The sequence below is a fragment of the Pantherophis guttatus genome, chromosome 6 (assembly GCF_059756535.1).
Source record: "Pantherophis guttatus breed Tessera chromosome 6, ASM5975653v1, whole genome shotgun sequence".
Lineage (NCBI taxonomy): Eukaryota > Metazoa > Chordata > Lepidosauria > Squamata > Colubridae > Pantherophis > Pantherophis guttatus.
The window spans coordinates 79,687,339-79,711,537 of record NC_142068.1 but is presented as its reverse complement, the minus strand read 5'-3'; the positions used below and the strand labels follow the sequence as shown (position 1 = coordinate 79,711,537).

General features: G+C 40.6%; 1 protein-coding gene across 50 annotated transcripts in view; it reads left to right on the top strand.

The window, feature by feature from the left end:
• COL13A1 (collagen type XIII alpha 1 chain) overlaps nucleotides 1-24,199 on the top strand; it is a 134,777-nt gene that overhangs the window by 81,245 nt on the left and 29,333 nt on the right. For 43 of the 50 annotated variants that reach the window (XM_087872237.1, XM_087872232.1, XM_087872224.1 and 40 more), the window contains 9 exons: nucleotides 701-769; nucleotides 2,303-2,326; nucleotides 4,366-4,419; nucleotides 5,133-5,177; nucleotides 8,542-8,631; nucleotides 9,294-9,338; nucleotides 9,567-9,608; nucleotides 12,423-12,449; nucleotides 19,773-19,853. In XM_087872237.1, coding sequence (XP_087728363.1) covers nucleotides 701-769; nucleotides 2,303-2,326; nucleotides 4,366-4,419; nucleotides 5,133-5,177; nucleotides 8,542-8,631; nucleotides 9,294-9,338; nucleotides 9,567-9,608; nucleotides 12,423-12,449; nucleotides 19,773-19,853 — 477 coding nt within the window. The remainder of the gene's footprint in view (nucleotides 1-700; nucleotides 770-2,302; nucleotides 2,327-4,365; nucleotides 4,420-5,132; nucleotides 5,178-8,541; nucleotides 8,632-9,293; nucleotides 9,339-9,566; nucleotides 9,609-12,422; nucleotides 12,450-19,772; nucleotides 19,854-24,199) is intronic. The other 7 variants (XM_087872200.1, XM_087872236.1, XM_087872226.1 and 4 more) reach the window with 1 other exon arrangement.

Here is a 24,199-nt window from a genome sequence, read left to right as displayed (position 1 = left end):
GGAATACAATATCGTCAGCATATTTTAACAGTTTATTTTCATACTACCTATTGACAATTCCATTACATGCTTAATTAATCAAATATTTCTCTATAGATGTTGAAAAGGTGGCAGCAATATGACACATACCTGGTGCTCTTCTTTTTGGGATTGAAATCTCATTTGAAAAACATCCTTCAAATGAGCTTGCTCCCAGTATATATTATTTTAAATAAATAGATATATAAATAACTTAAGTAGTTTGTGTGACAAAAATGAATACAAGGGCAGCTTGATAATCTTTCTCTCTATATTTCAGGAGTGGAGAATGATGGCCCTTTTATGACTTGTGGACTTCAACTCCCAGAATCCCCAAGCCAGTCATGCTGACTCAGGAATTCTGGGAGTTGAAGTGCACAAGTCATAAAGGGCCATTACTTCTCACTTTTGCTCTATATAAACGGAAAATATTAAATTATTCCAAATATTTCCGAGGACTAAACTGCCGTTCCTGTATTATGTGGGCTGAATTCATGTATCGCGGGCCCTAAAATCCAACCAATTGCACTTTAGCCAAGCAGGATTTATAAAGCCAGCTGCTTTGTGCGTGACAAGAGTGACAATTTCCTCATAGAATAGATTTCCATGGACACACATACTTTATTAGTACGGTAGTATTAGTCCAGAACCCCTGTTCCTAACCATATATACTTTCTTTTAGGGCCCCAAGGGTGAACCAGGGAAGAGTGAAATGGTAGACTACAATGGCAATATCAATGAAGCTTTACAGGTAAGGAAGTAGCAGATACACCATAGACACCAGATTATTGTGGTAATGATTCTATGAACCGTTTTATTAATTGTTGCTATTGATTCGTTGATTATATGCCATCAAGTCATTTTGGGCTCCTAGCACCCACGTAGATATTCTCTATGATGATGTGTACTTACCTGTTGTTTGAGGTCTCCCAATGGTGTACTCATTGCCAATGTAACTGAGTCCATCCATCTTGCTGCTAGTTGTCCTCTTCTTCTATTTCCTTTATCTTCTTCTCTTTCTCTTGTCATCTCTTTCCTAAAGTTCTCTCCCTCATTCCAATAACCCTTGTTCTCTTTTCTCTTCCTATTATGCTTTCTTCCTCTTCTTCCTCTTTCTTATACTCCTCTTCTTCTTTCCACTTTGCTTACATGCAGAATAACTGGGGGCGGTTACATATAACTTGTGCTGTAGCATATGATTAAATCACATACTTTATTTATTCTATTTTACTCTTCATTTTTCTAGAAACATAAATAATGATGGTAGTGTTGAATATTATGGGTCTAGACCAGAGGTGTCAAACTCAAGGCCCGCAGGCCAGATATGGCTCATGGGGTGCTTAGATTTGGCCTGAGGTGCCTCTGCCAGCAAAACCAGAGCCCAGGAGGGCTGCACGTGCCCCCCCCCCCGGGCCCTGTTTTCAGCCCCAATGGCCTCCTGCAACCCTCTGCCAGTGAAAATGGTGCTCAGGGGCTCTGTTTCCACTGGCAGAGGGCTGCAGGAGGCCATCACGGCCAAAAACAGAGGCCAGGGAACCACGCGCAACCCCCACCACCATCAACAACCTCCATTTTCACTGGCAGAGGACTAGCAAAACAAACTAAAAACAAAACAAAAGGAGAAATGTTTCCCCTTTTGCATTTGAGCATGCAAGAAGGGCAGGAAAGGAGAAAGGGAAAGAGGAAAAAACAAAGAAAAATAAGGAAAGAGAGCAAGGAAGGAAAAATAAGGAAAGAAAGGAAGGAAGGAGAATGAAGAGGGAAGGAAAAAAGAGAAGGAAGGAAGGAAGGAAGGAAGGAAGGAAGGAAGGAAGGAAGGAAGGAAGGAAGGAAGGAAGGAAGGAGATTATAATGAGAGTGAGGGAGGGTCTGAGGATAGTCCTGCCTTAGCACTTGGCCACCACAGGTGCCCCCAACACAAGTGACATTGAGCTGGCCATGCCCACCCTGGCCATGCCCATCCCGACTCCCCGAGGTCAAACACAACCTTGATGCAGCCCTCAATGAAATCGAGTTTGACACCCTGGTCTAGACTATTGTTATAGACTGAATGGTGCTAGCTAATTATATTACTTCTCATATGATTCCAAAATAAACCCCAAATCCTCTGAAATAGGTATTGGAAGGCACAAATGGAAAGACACCTGTGCATTAACTACCAGGTTGATTGTCTGGAAAAAAAAATATTACTTGAAATTATTTGAATCGCACCTTTCCTATCACACTGTAGCATCTTTGATATAGGTACAGATAATGTTTAACACATAGTTGTTCTTTCATTCAGGAGATACGAACATTGGCCCTCATGGTGAGTAAATCTTCTTTTTTATAAGCTGTGGTTCTTAATAAAAGTTCAGTTAAATAGGAGAACAGGCTAGCAATCCTGACGGATGTATTATAAATGCCACACATGGATAAATAGTTATAAACTATAACCCTATAGTTATGGGTTACCATGTTTCCCTGAAAATAAGACCAGGTCTTATATTAATTTTTGCTCCAAAAGACACATTAGGGCTTATTTTCTGGTTAGGTCTTAATTTGGGGGGAAATATAGTACTAAAGCATCCATCTGGCTGACAATCTTAAGTGGGGCTTATTTTGGGGGTAGGGCTTATATTATGAGCATCCTGAAAAAACGTGCTAGGGCTTATTTTCTGGTTGGGTCTTATTTTCAGGAAAACAGGGTAGATATATAAGCTTTCATTGTTCTTCATTTCAGAATTTTATCTCCCAGCACATGAAGCTGGGAGAAGTATCTGTTGATAGCTATCTTCTTGTGTCTTGGTGGGAAAAAGCACTGCCACTGAAGTTCTTCTCATCCCAAAAATCAACTGTGGCATCTACTGTCATTACCAAAAGGGTATATGCAGGATCTGTCCTCCTATTAGAGGGAACAAAGCATCAGTTTTTTGGTCCTATATTCATCTTGTGACTGTACAAAGAGGCCGCCCAGGAAGAAATAGTTTGTGGGTGACTAGGAGGAAACAAAAGGAACTCTTTATAGTTCAGATGGCCATCTCCGTATGCAAAGCTTACTCCCATGATTCATTAGTACACTAGCCAATGAGAGTAGAGGAGAAAACCGGGCATGTCCTGAATTCCCCCCACTTGGTACCTTATGGATATGTTGGATGACAGTTTCCATAATTCCCAGCCAGTTTGACCAACATTAACACAGTGGGAATGTCAGGTTCTTCCACCTATATTTTACAGGTGCATCCAGTACTTAATTGGGACTGGTAGATAAAATAATATTGGCATTCTATTTATTTGCCAGGATAATTAGGGTATTGAAGAGTGATCAATAGTCTGACAGAAAGCCACTCAGTAAAATAACCTTTTTTTCACTGTGCTTTGATTTTTTTCTCCCCCCATTTGACATTTATCTACTCTAAGGAGCTTGAAAGAAATTGATTATAATGAGATAGATAGATAGATAGATAGATAGATAGATAGATAGATAGATAGATAGATAGAGATAGATATAGAAGGATATAGATATGTTGTTGTTGTTATTAGTTGCGAAGTCATGTCCGACCCATCGCGACCCCATGGACAATATTCCTCTAGGCCTTCCTGCCTTCTACCATCCTCTGGAGTCCATTTAAGCTCACACCAAATACTTCAGTGGCTCCATCCAGCCACCTCATTTTGTGCCGTCCCCTTCTTCTTTTGCCCTCAATCGTTCCCAGCATTAAGCTCTTCTCCAGTGAGTTCTTCCTTCTCATTAGGCGGCCAAAGTATTTGAGTTTCCTCTTCAGGATCTGGCCTTCTAAAGAGCAGTCAGGGTTGATCTCCTCTAGGACTGATTGCCTTGAAGTCCAAGGGACTCGCAGGAGTCTTCTCCAGCACCATAGTTCAAAGGCCTCAATTCTTTGGCGCTCAGCCTTTCTTACGGTCCAACTTTCACAGCCATACATTGCAACTGGGAAAACCATAGCCTCAACTATACGCACTTTTGTTGGCAGGGTGATGTCTCTGCTTTTTAGTATGCTGTCTAGATTTGCCATGGCTTTCCACCCCAGGAGGAAGCGTCTTTTAATTTCTTGGCTGCAGTCCCCATCTGCGGTGATCTTGGAGCCTAGGAAAATAATTGCCATTGCCCGTGGACAGTACCAAAAGGAAAAAAAGGATATTGATATACAGTATATAAAGAAATGTGTGTGTGTGTGTGAATGTGGTGTATATATAATCAATTTCTTTGCGTGTACATATGTGCATGCGTATACACACACCCACACACACATTTTATTCCAAATAACAATACTAATTAAAAAAAGAAAGGGAAATAAAGGATTATATTTATATACTGTTAAACAATGAGGGTTTTTTTTCCCCTATCAGGGACCTCCTGGTCTTCCAGGCATCTCAGGGCCAGCTGGACCGCCTGGACAGAAGGTAACTCCATCAGCCTTTCTTAACAGTCAGCTAAGATAAAGCCCTTTCCATCTCCTTAATTAAAATTGAATGAATATGATGAAAATTAAACAGAAGCAGAGGAAGATACTGTTCTTCTTGTCTGTCAGTTCAAAAGATGGATAACCATCATCTGGAGATGGATCGCACTGTAAAATGCACTACAACGAAAGCACTAGGAGAGCTTTTGTGGTGCACATGGAATTGACAACTTGCTAATAGGAGATTTCCCAATGGAGCAGGTGTTTCTCTTTGGTCCTGCTGTCCACCCATCTTCTTTTAATTTATTATTTATTCATATGATTTATACAGCTGCCTATATCACAGAAATGACTGTGGATATCTTACAATGGAGGACCACAGTACACGACAGGGAATGAAGAAAGGGTTAAAATGTGTGTGTGCCTCGTTTTCCTATGCAACATAAATTTAGGATATAGCTGATACAATTATATCCTATGTTAACAATCTAAATTCAAGAACAACTTAGAACACCCTAGAAACCTGACAAATTTAGGTTATAATTCAACTTTTAGTGCTAATTGATCCACAATTTCTTAAACATAACTTGTTCCCTCTTTATCTGCCAAATCTCAAGTAAAAGTGTTTGTTCTATCTTCACATCTCTTCTACAAAGTTCCAAGGTTCATAATATATATATATATATATATATATACTTCACTTTTTCCTCTCAGGGTGAAATTGGCTTGCCAGGTCCCCCAGGACGTAATGGAGAAAAGGTAAGAAGCTAGACATGAGAAACAGGTACTGTATACCTGTATACAACATTAAATTCTCAAAGAAATTTAATTTTAATTTAATTCTTTTTTTATTAAATAATAAATAATAATAATTCCTTTATTATTTTTATTCAATAAATTTAATTTAATGCCAACTCGACCTCACTCCTGTCGGGGGGCGCCTGTGGCGGCCCGAGCATTCTGCCAGCAAAAACTGGCTCCCGAGCTCTGTTTTTGGCTGTCACAGCCTCCTGCAATCTTCTGCCAGTGAAAACGGAGCTCGTTTTCACTGGCAGAGGGTTGCAGGAGGCCGTGGCAGCCGAAAACGAAGTTTGGGAGCCCGTTTTCACTGGCAGAAGCACCGCGGGCCAGTCCTTCACTGTTTCCAGGGTGGCCCCGTGGGACAGATCCAGCCCCTGGATCTTGAGTTTGACACCCCTGATTTAGCCTATACTGTATTTAGGTAGTTATTGAATATGGGATTATCATACTCCATATAGTATCATAATTTATAGAGTCTTTGGCATGATCCATACTTTTTGCTCAGTCCTCCAGCATGAGGACAGGCATTTAGTGTTTGGGGAGGTGGGAGCAGATCACATCATCCTCGGCCTGCCCTGAATCACCATTCAAGTGTTGTGCCCCCCCAAATGAAAAATAACATTTTCCTCTCTGCGCTGGGTGCAAGCAGAGTCGATTTATCACACTTCATTCTGGCCTGCAAATATGCCTCCATCGCAATTGGTTGATGTGTGTTTTGGCAGGAACTTCATCTAGCCCTGCTCTCTGCCTTCAACAGTTTCCACTGGGCTGCCTGACCTGAAAGGATGGTCCTTTGTTTGTCTGTCTTTTGTTTGTTAGGCTCAATAGCAAAGTGGAGACACGCTGACTAGTTTTGTTAGCTTGCTTTTAATTGGTCATTTTTATTATAATTTTATTAAACTTATGAAAATACAAATGAAAATATTGGAGAGGGGGGTATGCAGGGATGGCTTCAGATCCTTTAGCAATGGGTTCACTGCCCCATTGCTGGGTGGGTGTGGCCATGGTGGACGTGGCCTAGTGGACCGCCTGCACCACAGAAGGGTGGGCATTTTGGGTCCTCCCCATACTCTGGAGGCTTTCCTCAAGGGTGAAAACTGTTTCCCCCAGGGTCCGGAGGCCCTCCGGAGGCCGGAAACAGGCCCGTTTCCGGACTTCTGGAACCTCCGGTAGGCCTGTTTTTTGCCCTCCCAGACCCTCCGTGCGGTCCCTGCACTTACCTGGAATGATGAACGGGCTGCGTGGAGACTCCTGGGAGGGGAGGGGAGGGGCAGGGTGGAAGCGGTGGGGTGGATGTGGGCAGCCAGGGGTGGCATTTGGGGGTTCGCCGAACCCCGACAATTCATGGCTAGAGGATCGCCCGAACCCTGCCGAATCCCCAGGAGCCCACCCCTGGGGGTATGTGTGTGGGAGAGAGGAAGGGAGGGAGGAAGAGAGGGAGGGAGAGGGGGAGAGAGAGAGAGAGAGAAGTGTGGGATAAAGGTGAAAAAAAGAAAGCAAAGCATTAACACCCAATTCTTTTCAGTGTAGCAGAATAAAAATATTTTAAATCAACATTTTACTTTTGCAAGCTTAATATATGCTAGCCATTTCTATAACAACAAACCTGTCTCATCAGCAAATCCCAAAGTGAACATTTCGTTTTTGTTCCTACCTCAAGCCCAAAATCTAGAAGCAGTTTCCAAATAGAAAGGAAGCTGGATCCATTCTTTTGTTTGATTAAAGCACTTATTTTAGCCATTCTCTGCCAGTTCCATCATTTTTCCCCCCAGTTCTGCTAAATTTCCCTGTTAGACCGAGTGACAGGTAGGACTGAAAAACTCTTGACTTTTCTTTTCTTATCAATCCTTCAAAGATGTTGCCACAAATAGAAAGGTCGTGTTATTTCCTGGCTTGGATGGGAAGGAAAAAGAAGCCAGAACTGATTCTAGTTCAGGGAGATCTCCTCACCATCACTGTGTTAAATACAAAGAAAGGAGCTGAAACACAGAAAGGAATACCTTAAAACTGGCGCATCAAACTCAATGTCATTGAGGGCTGCATCAGGGTTGTGTTTGACCTCAGGAGCAGGGGTGAAATCCAGCAGATTCTGGAGAACCGGTAGCGGAAATTTTGAGTAGTTCGGAGAACTGGCAAATACCACCCCTGGCTGGCCCGAGAGTGGGGTGGGAGTGGAGATTTTGCAATATCCTTTCCCCAGGAGTGGGGAGGGAATGGAAATTTTGCAGTATCCTTCCCCTGCCACGCCCATCAAGCCACACCACACCCACCAAGCCACACCACACCCACCAAGCCACGCTCACAGAACCGGTAGTAAAAAAATTTGGATTTCACCACTGCTCAGGGGGTTGGGGTGGGTGTGGCCAGGGTGGGTGTGGCCAGTCCAATGTCACTCATGTCGGGGTGCCTGTGGGGGCCCGTGCGCTTTGTTAGCGAAAACGGGCTCCCGAGCTCCGTTATCAGCTGCCATGGCCTCCTGCAGCCTCCGAGCTCCGTTTTCACTGGCAGAAGCTCCATGGGGCGATCCTTTGCTGTTTCCATGGTGACTCGGCAAGCCAGATCTAAGTACCCTGCAGGCCAGATCTGGCCCCAGGGCCTTGAGTTTAAACCATCTTGACTTCTAGCCAGTTTAGCATGGGAGACAAGCAATTGAAGGTTGTACTAAAAGAACAAAAAATCCTTTGTTTTAAGTCAAGATGAAGGTGGGGGAAAAGTCTTTCTTATCTTTTCAAGTCTACATTTTAAGCGTTTCTCCTACCATTTCTTCTACTTTTACCTTATCAGACAATATCTTTTAGAAAGAAAACCTGTTCTAAGGTTTTCTTAGAACAGGTGACCCAATTCAGGTCTATAAAGAAGGACTAACAGACTAAGGTGACCCAATTCAGGTCTATAAAGAAGGCCATTAAAAAGTTTCTAACTTCAACATTTTATACCTGTGTTTGTAAAGACCCAGGCTGACACATGTTTGAACTATATTCTTTCTTCCCGTAGCTTCTTGGCTATTGAATCAAGGATTCTGTAATACATTTGAGGTTCTTTTCAAGAATTGCTTATTTTGCTTCTAATGTGCTTTTAAACTAGAGACTGTTAAAAACACATCAAGAAATTAACTTTTTCACAGAGGACCCCATGTGACTCAATAGAATCATAAAATCATATGATTCTATGATTCTAAGAATCATTAAAGAGGAACAAAAGTAGGTGGGGGATATGCAATAGCTATGCTCATATACAAATATTATTCCCATTTGAAAGAAACAAGCAATTAGAGTATCTTTCTCATCGCATTATTCTACCTTAAATCTTTCTTTCCCTGTAGGGTGTTGATGGCCTAAATGGAGTTAAAGGTGACCAAGGGATGCCTGGACCTCCTGGTCTCACCGGTCCAACTGGACTTCCAGGATTTACAGTAAGCACACCAAATGATTTTTCTAAAAAAAAAAAAAACCTTGGCCATTGCCATCAAGAAAGTCAACTAGTATAAGTCATTTAAGAGATAAAAGTAATATTCCTTGAGCAAAACAATATGCCCTGAATTTTCTTCCTCAGCTGACGTTCAGATAGCCAATTAAGGTCACTCAGCATGTTTGTGACTGGATTCCTTTGAACGAAGATCTGTCAAGACCAGATCTCTACCTAGCTTCATAATCTTGCTTGACCAAGAGACTTTTCATGACTGTCAGCTTTGACAAGTTGTAAGCAACAACTGCAAAGCAGTCATTGAGGAGGAACAAAACGTAGACAGGGGGTATGGCAAGAAAATCCCTGAGGTAAGGTAGGTTTAGAAAGTGATTGTCACAGGATTTTTTTCCCCAAGATTTCAGATTTGGTGCTTCCCTTCTATATATACATTATAGTTTATAGACGTTGCTCAAATTAGATAGAATGCTAGTTAATCATAATAGCCAGAGAGGCTTTTAGCGTTATTCTAGACAGAAGTATCCTAGTGATTGCATTTTTATTTACTTCTTCATGGTGTCTTCATCTGAACTTTTGGCCATCTTGAAATTTCACTGCTATAATAACTTGGCGTGGATGCTTTTTTTTATTACAATATTGTTGTATTAACAGGGAGAGAAGGGGGAACCTGGAGAAAAAGGAGATATCGGGGCTTCAGTAAGTGATCAAACCACATTATTTTAAAAAAAAAATTAGACAAATTCCTCCTTTCCCTAACTATAGCTCCATTTTCTTCATCCGTTCTTCGCAACTACTATTTTCACAACGATAGGTTTAATTTTTACGTAATAATTTTGAGGAAGGGGTTCGGTTATTGCTTTTATTTACTAAGCATGAAAGTGAATTATTATGGCAATGACATTTGCTTTTCTATTTGGCTTTTAGGTAACTGGTCCACCAGGGCCTCAAGGTCCATCTGGAAACCCAGTAAGTCTTTTCTACAATCATCATCCTCTTTTAACAACCCCATAATCCCTTGTGGGGTCGAGTCTGGGCAACTGAATGGAGCTGAGGGTTTACTGGCCAGATGCCCTTCCTGTTGCCAATGTGGAGTTTTGTTCAGCAGATATATTCTCATTGTTCCCAGAGAGATAAATATCGGCCTCTACCTAGGATCGAACTCACAGCCTCCTGATTGTGAGGCAAGAGCTCCAACTCTAGGCCACCGCACCACTCTTAAGTCTTTTCTACTATAAATATTTTTTTCCTTTTTTCTAAAGTATTTCCTAATACCATATCCTTATTGTGACAAAATTCTCCACCAAATACATTGACCTAAACCAAAATGCTGGTTTTTGAAGAAGAAATAAAATTGTCTCAGTGTGATCTATTCTTTGTAGCTTTTAGCGTGGAGAATAGCCAGATCTTCAGTAGCTTCCTGAAAGTCATCACAGTGGGAGCCATCTGGATCACAGGGATATCATTCCAGAAGGCAGGAACCATGACAGAGAAGTCACACTTTCTAGGTTTTGCTTAATCATTAGGACCTAAAGTGTATTTGTTCTTCCTGATCGCAGCAGATAAGCAGAAGTAGTAACCAGAGATTCGTGTTCCCTCAAGTAGCCAGGCCCTATGCCATGAGGGCCTTAATAGATGATAACCAGTATTTATTTATTTATTTATTTATTATTCGAATTTCTATACCGCCCTTCTCCTTTCAGACCCAGGGCGGTGAACAGCCAAAATAAAAACATTTATACATAAATACGATTAAAAATAGATTTAAAATAATTAAATTTGGCCCATAGTTTAAAATTTATCAATTTAAAATCCATATCAAAATTTAAAACCAACCATAAAATCATAAAATCAAGAGAGACCGGCTAACTGAAAGAGATGAGTTTTTAGGGCCCGACAAAAGGTCCGGAGGTCGGAGATCACTCGTATCTCTGGGGGTAGATTGTTCCAAAGGGTAGGTGCCACCACAGAGAAGGCTCTCCTCCTGGGGGTCGCCAGCCGGCATTGTCTAGCCGACGGCACCCTGAGGAGGCCCTCTCTGTGGGAGCGAACTGGCCGGTGGGAGGCTATTGGTGGCAGAAGGCGGTCCTGTAAGTACCCTGGCCCTAAGCCATGGAGTGCTTTAAAGGTGATCACCAATACCTTGAAGCGCACCCGGAAGTCCACCGGAAGCCAATGCAGCTCGCGCAGGAGAGGAGTCACATGGGAGCGCCCAGTCACTCCCATAATCCCCCGCGCGGCCGCATTCTGCACCAGTTGGAGCCTCCGGGTATACCCCAAGGGGAGCCCCATGTAGAGAGCGTTACAATAGTCCAGACGAGAAGTGACGAGTGCTTGAGTGACTGTGCGTAGGGAGTCCCGATCCAGAAAGGGGCGCAACTGGCGTATCAGGCGAACCTGATAAAAAGCCCCCCTGGCCACGGCCGTCATATGCCCTTCTAAGGACAGCCGTGCATCCAGGAGGACGCCCAAGTTGCGGGCCCCTTCCGTGGGGGCCAATGATTCACCCCCAATAACCAGCGATGGCGTCAGCTGGCTATACCAGGACGCCGGCAGCCACAGCCACTCGGTCTTGGAAGGGTTGAGTCGAAGCCTGTTTCTCCCCATCCAGACCCGCACGGCCTCCAGGCACTGGGACATCACTTCCAGTAACTTGAATTGCATTCAGAAACTAACTGGTAGCCAATGCAATCCACAGAGCAAGAGGTCACATGGATATTAATGAGGCATACTTATCATTGCTTACACCACTACAGGCTCAAGAAGCATTAGTGGGAGTCCTGTTTATGAGCATGGAGAATATTCAAAACAGGGAGGGGCAGTGCCTAAAATGTTTAGCCCCACAAAATTCCAGAGTAAACTGTCAGGGTTCCATGTAACACCCCCAACAAAAGAAAACTCTGAGACTTGAGTTTCCTCAAAGTTACATTTTATTAGAAATGTCATATTGGCACATCTAAGAAAACCGGAATCTGAAAGTTTCCAGGTTGTCCCCACCCAAAAGAAAGTTCTAAAACTGTGAATAATTTGGGCATATCCTGAGGGTAATGGAAAGATATAGAATAGAATAGAATAGAATAGAATAGAATAGAATAGAATAGAATAGAATAGAATAGAATAGAATAGAATAGAATAGAATAGGCCAAGTGTGATTGGACACACAAGGAATTTGTCTTGGTGCATATGCTCTCAATGTACATAAAAGAAAAGATACGTTCATTAAGAATCGTAAGGTACAACACTTAATGATAGTCATAGGGAACAAATAAGCAATCAAATCATAATAGGAAACAGTCAATATAAATTGTAAGGATATCAGCAACAAAGTTACAGTCATACAGTCATTAGTGGAAGGAGATGGGTGATAGAAACGATGAGAAGATTAATAGTAGTGCAGCCTTAGTGAATAGTTTGACAGTGTTGAGGGAATTATTTGTTTAGCAGAGTGATGGCGTGTCTAGTTGTTCTGGTGTGCAATGCTCTATAGCGTCGTTTTGAGGGTAGGAGTTGAAACAGTTTATATCCAGGATGTGAGGATGTGATTTATAATTGCTTGTTTGTGAGTCAAAGGTCCAGTTTGGGACTGCCACTGCCAAGACCCTTGTATAAAGCCATTGAGTATGGGGTTTTTTTGTGGGAATCAAAATTTGGTGGGGAAAAGGGGTAATTGGGCCAAACAGTTTAAGATTGACAATAGTAGAGAAAATCTGGGTGTCTTTGTACTGCTAGAATTTTAAATTGAAATAAAATTATATCAACTTTTTTTAAAACTTCCAACTATAGGGTCTTCAAGGCCTACCGGGACCTAAGGTAAGAAAAGCAAATAATCAAATTGAACTCAAGTAGGCACCTTAGAGAAAATACTTTGTGTGCTGTTCTCAAAGAAAAATTATGGCTTTGCATATTTTGGAGCAGGAGTAATCAACCTGTAACTGTCTAAAAGTATTTCTCCCTATTTCTTGCCATTGGCTAAACCTCCTAAGGTTTTTGAGGGTTGATACTCAACAATGCCTACAATGCCTATATTATAATGCCTGCAATGCCTACAACTCCATCCTTGAGTTTTTTTCCAAGTATGTATTATATCCCTGCATAGCGTGTGTAAGAATGTAAAACATCTAAACCCTTTTGCATCTATTATGTGTCAATCCTTTATATTAGCGGAGGAGGAGTGGGAGGGGGATAGAGTCTTATTTTCATAATCTTCATCTGCTGGAACACTGGCAAATATATTCCAATAAAGGGCCATGATCTCCACAACAGATTTATCAGACAATCAGTGCTTTTTAATTCCTGAAACTTTGCAGTTGTGTTTAGACTACCGTTTCTCCAACATATACATTTCAGATGTATTTCTACTTTTTTCTCCCTTGATTGAACATTCATTTGGGAGAAAATAGTCTAATAGATGCACAATGGCATTTGATTTCTAGTGCTAGAATCCAAAAACAACCCAGAGCTTAGGAACAACCAAACAGGCTGATCTGACTAACATCTAGCGCAATGATGGTTAACCTTTTTGGTGCCGAATGCCCAAAGTGCTCGTGTGTGCGAATGCACCCCAGCCCCCACACCTCGTTTTGGTTTCCAGGTTAGTGCAGGAGGCTTTATAGGCCCAAAACGGGGTGCGGAGGGGCATGCATGCGTGAATCCCAAAATGCAATGCGAGTGGTCCCCGCACATGCGCCCCGACCCCAAGCATACATGCATGTGTCCCCCACATGCGCCCGGCCCTCTGCGAATGCGCATGTGTGGCAGAGACCCGAAGACCAGCTGGCCAGCAGGAGGTGCGTCCACATGCATGGTAGAGCTGGGCTGGGGCGACGGCTGGCGTGCCCACAGAAAGGCCTCTGCGTGCCCCCTGTGGCACACATGCCATAAGTTCACCATCATGGATCTAGCCTGTTTTATATTGAGAATGTTGGGATGTATCATCACTTGTTTTTCTACATTCATATCCAACGTGTTAGCCCCCTTCCACGTATGCATCATTACCTCCTGAGGTATGGACCGCCCCCACCCTGTTGGCCTTCTGAAAAGCAGTGAAGACCTGGCTTTTTGGGCAGGCCTGGGGCCGTTGATCTCGCTGTTGCGATCTTGTGAGATCCGGCCATAAATGGTGTGAATGGGTTTTAATATTTTAATTTTTAAATGTTTTTATAATGGTTTTTTTTAAATGCATTGTAAGCCGCCCTGAGTCTCCGGAGAAAGGCGGCATATAAATTGAAATAATAATAATAATAATAATAATAATAATAATAATAATAATAATAATAATAATAATAACAACAACAACAACAACAACAACAACAACAACAACAACGGAAAATATAGAAAAAGATTAGGAAAATAGAAGAAGTACGTAAAGAAATGAACAAAAGGGGAAAAAAAGAAAATGAAAACTTAGTCAGTGTTTCTCAATTTAGCAAGCTGTTTGGACTTCGACTCCCAGAATTCCCCAGCAGCCTAGCTGGGTTAGGGAATTCTGGGAGCTGAAGTCCATGCAGCTTAAACTTGCCAGAGTTGAGAAACACTGATCTATCTAGTTTATATCACGAGCATTTACTCTTGACGCTGTGCAAATCATCAGATTTGGACCTTGTCTGTATTCCCTTCTTCATATGCCAGCTTTTGTCTTTTAAACTTCTGTCTTTCTGAAGATTTCATCGACTCATGACTGTTTCAATCACCCACTTCCTTTTGACCCATTCACTCTTCTCACTATATAAACAAACCATCTTCTCCTTTTGTAATAAATCCATGTTCGCTCAACATCCATTCATTTTTTACACTTTTGTCTTCTGGTTTTACCACACAAACGTCTCACGTATTCTGTCCCTACTGCATTCAACATTTATATTTCTCCTGACAGATCCAACTCTCACCTCGGAATGCAAAATTGACAGAAACGCAATCATTTCAGGGGTGAAATGCTCTCGGTTCGGACCAGATCACCTGATCCGGTAGCGATGGAGGCGGGTGATTCGGAGAACCGGTAGCAAAAATCCCTGCCCCCCCGCCCACATGCCCAACTGAGCCGTGCGATCATCAGAGGCTTTTTTTTTTAACTTTTAAAAGCATTTTTTCTTCGGCCGAAAAAATGTTTTTAAAAGTAAAAAAAAAAAAAGCCTCTGATGATCGCGTCGCTCAGCTTGGATCGTCAGAGGCATTTAAAAGAAAAAAAGCTTCTGCTGATCAGGCAACTCAGCTTGGATCGTCAGAGCCTTTTGAAAGCATTTTTTTACAATTTTTTCGGGGAAGAGGTTGTAGAAACAATGGTTTTAAAAGTAAAAAAAAATTGGCCACACCCATCCAGTCACATTACCTCCACCACCAAGCCACGCCCACAGAACCATTAGTAACAACTTTTAGATTCCACCATTGAATCATTTCCATTTCTCCTTTTTGTGTTCATTTCTTTCCACAAATGTTTATTGCTCGTAATGAACGATATACTCTCCTCCACCTTTATATTAGCATATATATTTTCTAAAATTTCTCTAGCTTTTCTTATCTCTGATTAACTTCCTATCAAGGTAAACAAATTAATGTGTTTGCTCCAGATTTTTTCCATTTATAGATCATGTCCTGTCTTTCATTCCATTTCTCTGTTTTCAAACAGAAATATGTAGGGCTGTGTCCATACTCCTCATTGCATCATTCAAATCTATGCAATGTTCACTGTAATTCATGTTGGCACTATCTACATATTTAAATACAGCTTACAGCTGCAATTAATACATTCCTAATATCACTTCTAATATCAATACACCACAAACATACAGTAGTGGCCAAAATTGTGGAAATCTTTTGGGAAAAGTGTATTTTCTAAAACTAGCTAATAACACCACTTTTTTTTGGTAGTACCATAGAATTATATATCAATGGAAAGATAATTTAAGGAGCCTTGGTAGTACAGGAGTTTAAGGCACCCTGTTATTAAGCTTATTAAGACCAGCTGCCTGCAATTACTGCAGGGTTCGAATCTCGCCAAGGCTCAAGGTTGACTCAGGCTTCCATCCTTTCTAAGGTAGGTGAAATGAGGACCCAGTTTGTGGGGGCAATAAGCTGACTTTGTATAAATATACAAAAGGATGAAGGCTATTGCTGAGCACATTGTAAGCCGCCCTGAGTCTTCGGAGAAGGGCGGCATATAAATCAAATTAAAAAAAAAAATCAAGAATGTAATGCAATAACTTATATGAAGGATTTGCTATTAGAATAGCAGTTATAGTATAAAGAAGAAAAAGTGAAACATAGAAAAAAATTAGATATACAAAAATGATTCCCATGTCAGTTAATACTTAGTTGAGTAACCTTTAGCATGAATTACAGTCTTACAATGTCTTCCTATGGAGTGAACCAAGTCTTTTAGTTCTGCAGATATTATAATGTGAAACCAAGATTGAATGATTGCTTCTATTAACTGGATTGCTTCTGATTAATAAGTTTCTTTAGTCGGTGCCATAGATTTTCTATTGGGTTAAGGTCTGGGCTATTCCCAGGCCATTCCAGCAGTGGAATATGATTATCTTGAAACTCCAAAAAAAAGGGGTGTTATTAGCCATCAACTCTCAAAAATTTACTTTTTCCAAAAGATTTCAACAATTTTGGCCACTACCGTACATCTATAAACACATTAAAAAAGCAAGGTGAAATCACACATCCTTATTTTACTGCCTGCTAATGCTGAACCATTTGCAGAGCAGTCCATTTATTCTCATAAACAATTTATTTCAATCATAGACTATTCTTTACTTATTAAGTAATCAACAATCAGATCCCTACATGCCAGATTCCATAATTCAGAATTACTTCTCCAAGCAGTCTCAATATCAACAGATACACAACAAGCATATCCCAAATGTAGCTCGTTGTTAACTTTCATACTTTTTTTAAAATAAGATTCCAGCCGAACTCCTTCCTGGTTAATAAACAAATATTTCTGTACCTTTTGCGTTCATTTTTGCTGCTTTTCATTCTATCTAAAGGAGCAATATTAGCATTTTTCCAATTTGAAGGCATAGATGCAGCCTTCACATCGACTTTATTTAAATTACAAATCCATTCACTAAACAAGCAACATCCCTATTTTAACCTAGCTGCAAATATATTGTCCACATCTACCTGCATTCTTACAATTTTCAATGTTCTCACACCATTTGTTAGTTACTTTTCATCTTTTTTTCTTGCATATTTGCCTTTGTAGCATTCATTTTAATTCTACTGACATCATTATAATTCCTGTACAAATCTCTGAAATTCTTCATCCAGCTTTCCTTGTCTTCACTTCCATCCCAAATCGTTTCATTACTTTTATTTTTCATTCCATGTTTTTCTGGAGGTTTTTTCTTAATCCCTCTCCGGTCATTTCCAAGCAATTTTTTTAAAAAACTCCATTAAAATGATGCTGCATTTTCTCTTACTCGTAATCATATCTGTTCTTTGCTCTCTCTGCCTACATTCTCCACAACTTTCTTTTTTCAGTATACACATTAAATAGTATAGGTAGTCCTTGACTTACAACCATTTGTTTAGTGACCAATTGAAGTTACAATGTTATTGAAAAAGGTGACTTATGGCCAGGGGTGGTATTTCACTTACTTTCCCTACCAGTTGGCAAATGTGAGCGCTTGCACCAGTGGTGGGTTGCTCCCAGTTCTGTCCAGTTCTTTAGAAAAGCAGCGGGAGGCTCCGCCCACCCACCCAGATGTCATAATCGATGTTCGCGCTCCCGTTACCAACTGGTAGTAAAGGTAAGTAGAACCCACCCCTGGCTCGCACGTTCATCCATGCATGCACCCGGCCTTCCGCGCATTTATTTTTGCTGGCACGCACGTCGTCCACGCATGCGCCCAGCCTCAAAAACGTGCCTAAATAGGATGGCATAGAGGCAAGCCCACCCGCGATTTCCACTTCTGGGTCAGGAAAACCAGTCCGAACCGTCTGAATACCATCTCTGTTTATGACCATTTTTCAGACTTACAACCATTGCAGTATCCCTGGGGTTACATGATCAAAATTCAGATGCTTGGGAATTGGCATGCATTTATGACGTATGCAGTGTCCCTGGGTTATGTGATCAATTTTTGTGGCCTTCTGACAAGCAAAGTCAATGGGGAACACAGATTCACTTAACAACCGTGTTACTAACTTAACAATTGCAGTGATTCACTGTGGCAAAATGTCATAAAATGGGGCAAAGTCACTTAAAACTGCCTTGCTTAAGCAATCGGAATTTTGGACTAAGTTGTGATCATAACTTGAAGACTACCGGTATCTTTCTTTATTTCTCGTTCCTCCTTTTTTTCCTTTTTTTTTTGCAGCAATCGGTTTTTTTATGTACTTTTTTTCTCGTCCGCCATCTTTTCACATGAACACAAAGCGTCTGTTGTGGCCCGCCAGCAGCCAGGAGAGTTGGCAGCAGATTCGGACAGTGAGGAGGTTGGGGAGGAACATGGGCCAGTCCTGGAATCTGGGGAAGGCTCTGATGAGGGCTCTGCGTCGGAGGCAGAGAGGAGGCCAGGGCCGGGTGCCAGTTATCAGCTGCCTTCGGAGTCAGACATCAGTGAGGCAGACGAAGAGCTGGACCCTGTTCCCAGTGTGCGCATGTGCAGAGTTGCCAGACAAAGGGAATAGCTAAAGAACAAGAGTTGACTTGGGAGTAAGGCCACAGGTGGACGATGAATGGCCCCTCACAGAGGGAATAAAAGAGGAGTGAAAGGGGAGTGGAGTTTGCAGGAGACAATTAGTTTACTTAATTGATTTGTGACTCTCCGAGGCTCTTTGTCAAGTTTTGAAGATATCGGCCTGGCAGCTCTCCAAGCCAGATAAGGTCTCTGACTGTAAATTCTCCCTTGAAAGACTTTGCTGAAGGTGAATGAGAGGAATTCACTGTTTGTTTAATAAAAGGGGTTTTGTCGGGACCAGGATTCTGCTTCGTGCTTTTTGGGGAAGCCTAGGTGTCCCAGGAGCATCCCTCCACTCTCTTCCTTTTCAAACGGGTTCCACATCTTCCTTATGTCAGAACGATGGCCCCCATATGACCTGACGACTTCAACTCCCAGCTGGCTCAGGAATTCTGGGAGTTGAAGTCCACAGGTTGTAAAGGGACCACCATTCCTCACTTCTGCTTTTTGTACCCTTTCCATTCATTCTCTTGGGAGATTCAGTTATCTTCATATAGGAGTTGAAAAGTTCTCTTTTTCCAGTCCTTAGCAAAATGTCACCTCGTCATTGCTATATCGATGCTTTTGGGATGTCACCAAGTCCCTTTCTCTGTATAATAATATATTTTGTGCATAAGCGCACCAGTGTGCCTGCCATCCCTGTCCTACTGTCCCCATTTATTTATATTCATTTCCTTCGTTCATGTCCATGTTCATAGTTATACCTGTTCTGACCTAGGCTTCCTTCGAAAGAATACAGCACAATCTTAATCCCGGCAACCTCTTTTATTCATACGGCTGTGAATTATTGTCATTCACAGTCCGAAAGGCTTCTCAAACAATCTTTCAGGGGAATATTTATAAACACCCACCTTATCTCCCTTGGAATTCTGCCAGAGAACTAATTGCCAAACACAGGGCAAGGCCAAACTTGGCACAGAGTCAGACAGAACTTTCCAAAGCTTTATCCGACCAGTTGAACGAATTGCTTCCTGCAAAAGCTCACGTCCCGTTCGCTCCTCTTTTATGTGTTATGGGGGGGGGGAATCATCTCCAAGCCTTACTCCCAAGTCGACCCCGTTTTCTTAATTGTTCTTGTCTTCTGGCAGCTCTGCACATGCGCACACTGGGAACAGGCTCCCGCTGTTCTTCTGCCTCACTGACGTCAGACTCCAGAGGCACTGGAGGCAACAGATAACTACCAGATGGCCCTCCCCCCTCTCTCCCTCCAACTCAGAGCCCTTGTCTGAGCCTTCCCCAGACTCCAGGACTGGCCCATGTTCCTCCCCAACCTCCTCACTGTCCGAATCTGCTGCCAGCTCTGCTGGCCGGTGGCGGGCCACAACAATACCTGCTATCTTGTATATGTTTGACAAACTAATAAATAAATAAATAAATAAAATAATTCCTGTTTAGAAACCTACTGGAGAGGAATTATCTTTCTGCTGATATGTTTTTCTTTTAGGGAGAAGCAGGAATTGATGGATTAAAAGGTGAAAAGGGTATCCAAGGAGAAAAAGGAGACCGGGGTCCTCTGGGGCTGCCCGTAAGTATCTAGAAAGAAAGGGAAATCACAGCAAGAAACAACAATGAATACAATTTACTCACGAAAGAGAATGCTTCCAGTATCGCCCAGAGAAGCATGTGACTTTAGAATGATATCTTGGTTTTGAAAAAAAATCAGAGAAAATTCTTCCACATAATTATCGCTTGGGTAATGTTGACATCAAGAAAAGTCCTTCCTGGGATTGCAACATTATTTTATTCACAATCATGGAAAAAAATGGTTTCAAATGCTAGTTCAGATGCTGAGATATACAAGAAATAACTCACAGAATTCATTTGTTCATAATAATGTGGGAGGAGGGAAAGACTGGCAAGAACATAGAGGAACTATCTGGTACGGTTTTCTTCCTAAGTTCAGGAACTGATATTTAGTTTGGATTCCCTTTTTTTAAAATGTAATTTTTAAATTTATTTTAAATACAAGTAATGCAAACAATGCGAACATATACATACACATCTAAATACAAAAAAAGAAAAAAATAATACAAATAATACAGTGCACCCCCACCCCCGGAGACCACTTTTTCCCTCCTTATATTTCTTCTTCTATAACAGCTAAAAAATATACAATATATTCTAAATGTGCCCTTATCCCCTCCAAAACAGCATATATTCTTGAGTAGGTTTATTCCCTTTGCCTTCCACCAACACTGATTGTATAAAATCCCCCCATATTTCATTATAATTGTTTGTTTTAACCATCCCTTTTTAAAATTTAATTTCTGTTGTTAATTTATCATTTGTTGCCATGCTCCAAATTTCATTATACCATTCAATTCTTTGAATATCCCAATTTCGTCCCCAGTATTTAGTCATCACTAATCTAGCTGCCATTATCAAATTTAGAATCATTTCTTTTTTTGTTTCATTTATATCCCGTTGTTCCACCAGCAACAATAATGCAGTTCTCGGTGACATATCTGAATTTACATTCAAAAGTGCTCTAATTTCTCTAAACACCATGTCCCATATTTTTCGTGCACTATCACAATCCCACCACATGTGTTTATATGTTCCGACCTTTCTTGCACCTCCAACATATATTTGTATATTTACCATCTGTTTCATTTAGTTTATATAGTGTTAAGTACCACCTCCATATCACTTTATATCTATTTTCCTTAATTCTAACTGACATATTCTTATATACTCTTCTATTCCAAATATTTTTCCAATTGTTGTTATTTATTTCTCCTAAATCTGATTCCCAAATTAATTTTGAACCTTTTGCCTGCTCTTCTAATATATTTTCCCAATTCTTCCTTTACCTATATATTCTTCATTCACCTCACATTCTTTTATAATCATTTCAAACGATTGGATTACTTATTTAAGTAAGAAAAATCTTATCCAGGAACATTCCATTTGTTATCTGATACGTATATGGATTAATTCACAACTGCATCCAGCTCATTTCCCCCACACGCAATTTTTTATACTTTGCTCACAACAAAGAGGCTGGCTTCTCTTGCAAGTCCAGACTTTATAATGGTTTGCTGCAGGTAGTCCTCAGTTAACAATGACAATTGGGACTGGAATTTCTGTTCCTAAGTGATGTAGTTGTAGAGCGCAACGTCATGTGACCACGTGCTTAGCAGCAGCAGTTCTGACATTTCCTGGTTGTCAACTATAAGCAAATCCCACATTGTCATTAAGCAAGGATATCATCACATGGTCATCATTTGAGACTTCCTGCCAGCTTCCCCATTGACTTTGCTTGTAGGAAGCTGGAATAGAAGATTGCAAATGATGTCCCGGTGATTTCAGGAAGCTGTGACATCACAATTGCAAGCCAGGCGCCAAGCACCCAGATTACCATCACATGACCACTGGGATACTGCAACAATTGAACCTTCGTGGACCTGTCATAAGAATCATTCATTCAGCACTGTTGCAAGTTTGAACAGTTGCTGAATAAGTGATGGTTAAGCAAGGACAACCTGTATTGATCAACTCAACCACTGCATGTTGGTTGCTGTAGTACACAACATTGTAATAGGCAGTTAGAGCTGGAATATCCACTTCTTCTTCTTCTTTTTTTTTTACAGTCATGAGGCCACATCAGTAAGAGCTACAATAGTGGCCAAAATTGTGGAAATCTTTTGGAAAAAGTATATTTTTGAGGTTTGATGGCTAATATCGGATATTATCAGATATCGGATCTCCGGGTCTTTCGCCATACCCTGAAAACTTTTCTTTTCCATCAAGCAGGGCTGGCGTGAAACACCACCCTTTTTTTTAGTTTTTTAGTTTTTGGGGTTTTTTTTAGGTTTTTAGGTTTTTAGTTTTTTAGCTTTTAATCTATCAATGGGTTTTAATTCGAATTGTTTTAAATTTGGGTCAAATTTAATAATTCTTAATTATTAATAATTTAATAATCAAATTCTTTTAATAATTTTAATATTTTGTATTGGTATGTGTTTTAGTTCTGGCTGTGCACCGCCCTGAGTCCACTAGGAGAAGGGCGGTATACAAATTGAATAAAATAAATAAATAAATAAATAAATAAATAAATAAATAAATAAATAAATAAATAAATAAATAAATAAATAATAGCATCACCTTTTTTTGGACTTTCAAGATAATCCTATTCCACTGCTGGAATGGCCTGGGAATTGCCCAGACCTTAACCCAATTGAAAAACTATGGAGCCGACTAAAGAAACTTGTTAGTCAGAAGCAACCCAGCAATAAAACCCAGTTAATAGAAGCAATCTGGTTTGGTTTCACATTATAATAGCTGCAGAATTAAAAGACTTGGTTCACTCCATGAGAAGACGTTGTAAGGTCATAATTCATGCTAAAGGTTACCCAACTAAGTATTAATTGACATGGTGATAATTTTTGTATGTCTCGTTTTTTTCTGTGTTTCACTTTTTCTTCTTTATACTGTGACTGCTATTCTAATAGTAAATCCTTCCTAAAAGTTATTGCATTACATTCTTGATTAAATTATCTTTCCATTGATATATAATTTTATGGTACTACTCCCAAAAAAAGTGGCGTCATTAGCTAGTTTTAGAAAATACACTTCTCCCAAAAAGGTTTCCACAATTTTGGCCAGTACTGTAGTATGGAAGGACGGACAGTAGGAAGATACTGAACAATTTTCTTATTGAGAGTATTGCTTTGTAGCAGTAGAAACACAGTGAAAACTAGTAAGCTGGAGAAATTTGAAAATCAGCAGCACTAGTGCTGGTCACTCTGCCAAAGCTGTTGTCCTTCACACCTCTAACAGCATGGGATACCCCTTGTTTGCCTGTCAGTGGCAATGCTAACATATTTTTGAAGGAGGAAGGTTGAGCGAAAACTCACTTAACAGAATAACAGAATAGCAAAATTGGGAGGGACCTTGGAGGTCTTCTAGCTTAAGCCCCTGCTCAACCTGGAAACCAACGAACTAGAATTAGAATTAGATGAATTAGAGAATGAATGAGAGTGTTAATCCCAAATAGATTGCAAAACGATCTAGAGGTGGAAATACAAACTTTATTGTTTAACAAAGAAACAAGGCGCTAAAGAATTGGACAAGGGAACACTATTTACCGCATATATTTCCCTATATACACATATGTATGTATGTAGACATCTTGCTCTTAATGCATATTTATTTTAAGGACCAGTTCAGATTATAATATTAGAATTTGTATGTTCTGGTCTTGACCCAGTCTACTTGCACTCCTAAGTGGGAATCTGTAGCACAAATATTTATTCCTCCAGTTCAATTAAATTCAAAATGGAAGCTTGATGGGATGCCAAATCAGATGTAGATTAGTATCAGCTGTTTTGTGGAAGGTTGCTTCCCACTTGTTATCTCTTACTGCTTGGTGGAACTGATGTATTTTTATAGAGATCTTAATGCGCTAAGCTGTGAGTCTTACGTTGGGGAAAACTATTCTTCTTTGATTGAAAGCAATGGAAAATGGAAAAGAAAGGACCTTCAATGGATTGGAACCCAAATGTTAATAAATGCAGGTCCTTGACGGAAAGGAAGGTCATATTTAAAGAAGATGGAGAGAAATCATCTTCATCACTTTAAAATTTTTGCTGAATTCTTGCACCATTCAGAGAAAAGGGAAAGGAAAAGCCTTCTTTTTTGCTGGCAATGACAATTTTCTGAATGGGACAGTAATTAGCTCAGCATTAGTTTTTCTTCCTTTTCATCCTTAAAAATAGAAATATCAGTAGCTGTTGCAGTTTCAGGTCCTGCATTCCAGTATTGTGTAGGGCTAGCCTATTTGGGCTCCAGAATTCCAGTTGACCACTAGATGCTAGCAAAGAGTTAGCATTTTGTTTATTTATTAATTATACTTGTTTGTTTATTTAT